Raw genomic sequence first — 2,027 nt, forward strand, 5'->3', positions numbered from 1 at the left:
CTTGTAATTAAGAGCTCAAAGCGACTGACGTCTGTGGTGTAGGGCTTAAGCACTTCACTGTCACACGCAGATGACGTCAGTTCCATTCACGTGTGGGGAGGTGTAGTGTAATCGACTGGTCCTGACAGTCAGGGTCGAAGTTGACCGCCTCTTAAATGAAATGATATTGTCGATGGAGTTGTACAACATTCTCAGTTTGAAAGTCCAAACATTCGTTGTTATATTATTATTATTATGTTATAACAATAATAATAATAATAATAATAATAATAATAATAATAATAATAATAATAATTGCATTTATATAGCGCATATCCACGTTCAAGAGCATGCTCTATGCGCCTTACAACTATTATTACCCAGCAGACCCTCTGAAAACACTCAGGAACATTCTCGGCTTCCGCGGAAGCATACAGTGCAAGCTGCGGATTTCACGCGCTCAAACACTATCAAACTGACAAGATCGTTCACTGTCTATAGCCGGGTACCCATTTCCATCTGGGTGAAGTGAGGAAAATTTGTGTAAAGTGTCTTTCCCGAGGACACAACGTTGGGGCCCTGACGGGATTCGAACCCACGACCTTACGGTTGTGAGTCCGAGAGCCTAACCACTAGGCCACCGATTTATCAAAATCCAAACCTTCGTTGTTTTACTATGTCATCAGAATCCAAACCTTCGTTGTTATACTATGTCGTCAAACTCAAAGCATTCGTTGTAGTTGTTGTTTTTGTTTTTTTCAGAGCTGGGGAGCGGTTCGCTGTGACGTTCCAGAAGAACTTGGATCACTTCAACGCGAACAAACCAGTAAGTTTCGAAGACTTTTTGTATCCCCAGAGAGTAAGCGTATAAATGGTATGCGCATACATATTACGCGTATGTGTGTGTGTGTGTGTGTGTGTGTGTGTGTGTGTGTGTGTGTGTGTGTGTGTGTGTGTGTGTGTGTGTGTGTGTGTGTGTTTGTGTTTGTGTGTTAAAATGAACATGTTGGTGTGCACTTCCCACCAGCCACAAACATTAACATAATAACTCTACTACCTATAAAAACATAACCACCTCACAACTGTCAACAAACATATAATCATCCCATCATTCACAAAACATAATGATCCCACCACAAGCAAAAACATTTCCATCCCACCGCAAAGAATATAATATAGCAAATTTCAGAACAAGCAGATAATGGTAATTCCAACGTAACTAACTTACCACAAGCGAAAACACAACCATTTCACCACAAACCATGTAATAATCAATTTCACAACAAGCAGAACATAATTATTCCAGCGCAAACATCCCACTATAAACAAACAAACAAACAAACTAACAACTAAATAAACAAACAAAACATTCAAAACAAACAAACAAACAAACATAACCATCCCACGACAGACAAATACGACATAACAATCTTACCACAAACAAATACATATCAATCATACCACAGACAAATACATATCAATCTCACCACAGTCTAATACATAACAATCCTGATATAGACAAATATAGCAATCCTACTACCACAGATAAATACATAGCAACATACCAATCCTACGCAGACAAATACATATCAAACTCACCACAAACAAAAGCATTATGATAACTACTTGTATCATGCAAAACACAATATGATTTTGTTTTCTAATCCCCCAGGGTTACTTCTCCATCTCCATCGGCCATGGCAACGAGACGATGCACGAGCTGTTCCACACCGCGGACACCAGCGCCCCGTCCCTCTCTCTCTACTCCACCAACATCACTATTCCGCACATGTGAGTAACCAAAATCTTATTGTGTTGATAGCGCCGTAAAATATCTACTCTGGTTACTTAATGTTTGCATGCACATTAAATCTATGTAAGTTGACGTGTGTGTGGGTGTTGTCTGTCAGTCTCTTTGTTTGTCTCTTGTTCACTCCCTCTCCTATCTATCTGTCTATCTATCTATCTATCTATCTATCTATCTGTCTATCTGTCTATCTATCTATCTATCTATCTATCTATCTATCTATCTATCTATCTATCTATCT

At 39.2% G+C, this 2,027-nt stretch overlaps 1 protein-coding gene across 1 annotated transcript in view; it reads left to right on the forward strand.

Moving 5' to 3' along the window:
• LOC101858447 overlaps positions 1-2,027 on the forward strand; it is a gene marked incomplete at its 5' end in the record, with an annotated part of 6,055 nt that overhangs the window by 3,098 nt on the left and 930 nt on the right. The window contains 2 exon segments of the mRNA XM_035972845.1: positions 742-805; positions 1,652-1,770. Coding sequence (XP_035828738.1) covers positions 742-805; positions 1,652-1,770 — 183 coding nt within the window.

Source organism: Aplysia californica, unplaced genomic scaffold (genome assembly GCF_000002075.1).
Source record: "Aplysia californica isolate F4 #8 unplaced genomic scaffold, AplCal3.0 scaffold00874, whole genome shotgun sequence".
Taxonomy (NCBI): domain Eukaryota; kingdom Metazoa; phylum Mollusca; class Gastropoda; order Aplysiida; family Aplysiidae; genus Aplysia; species Aplysia californica.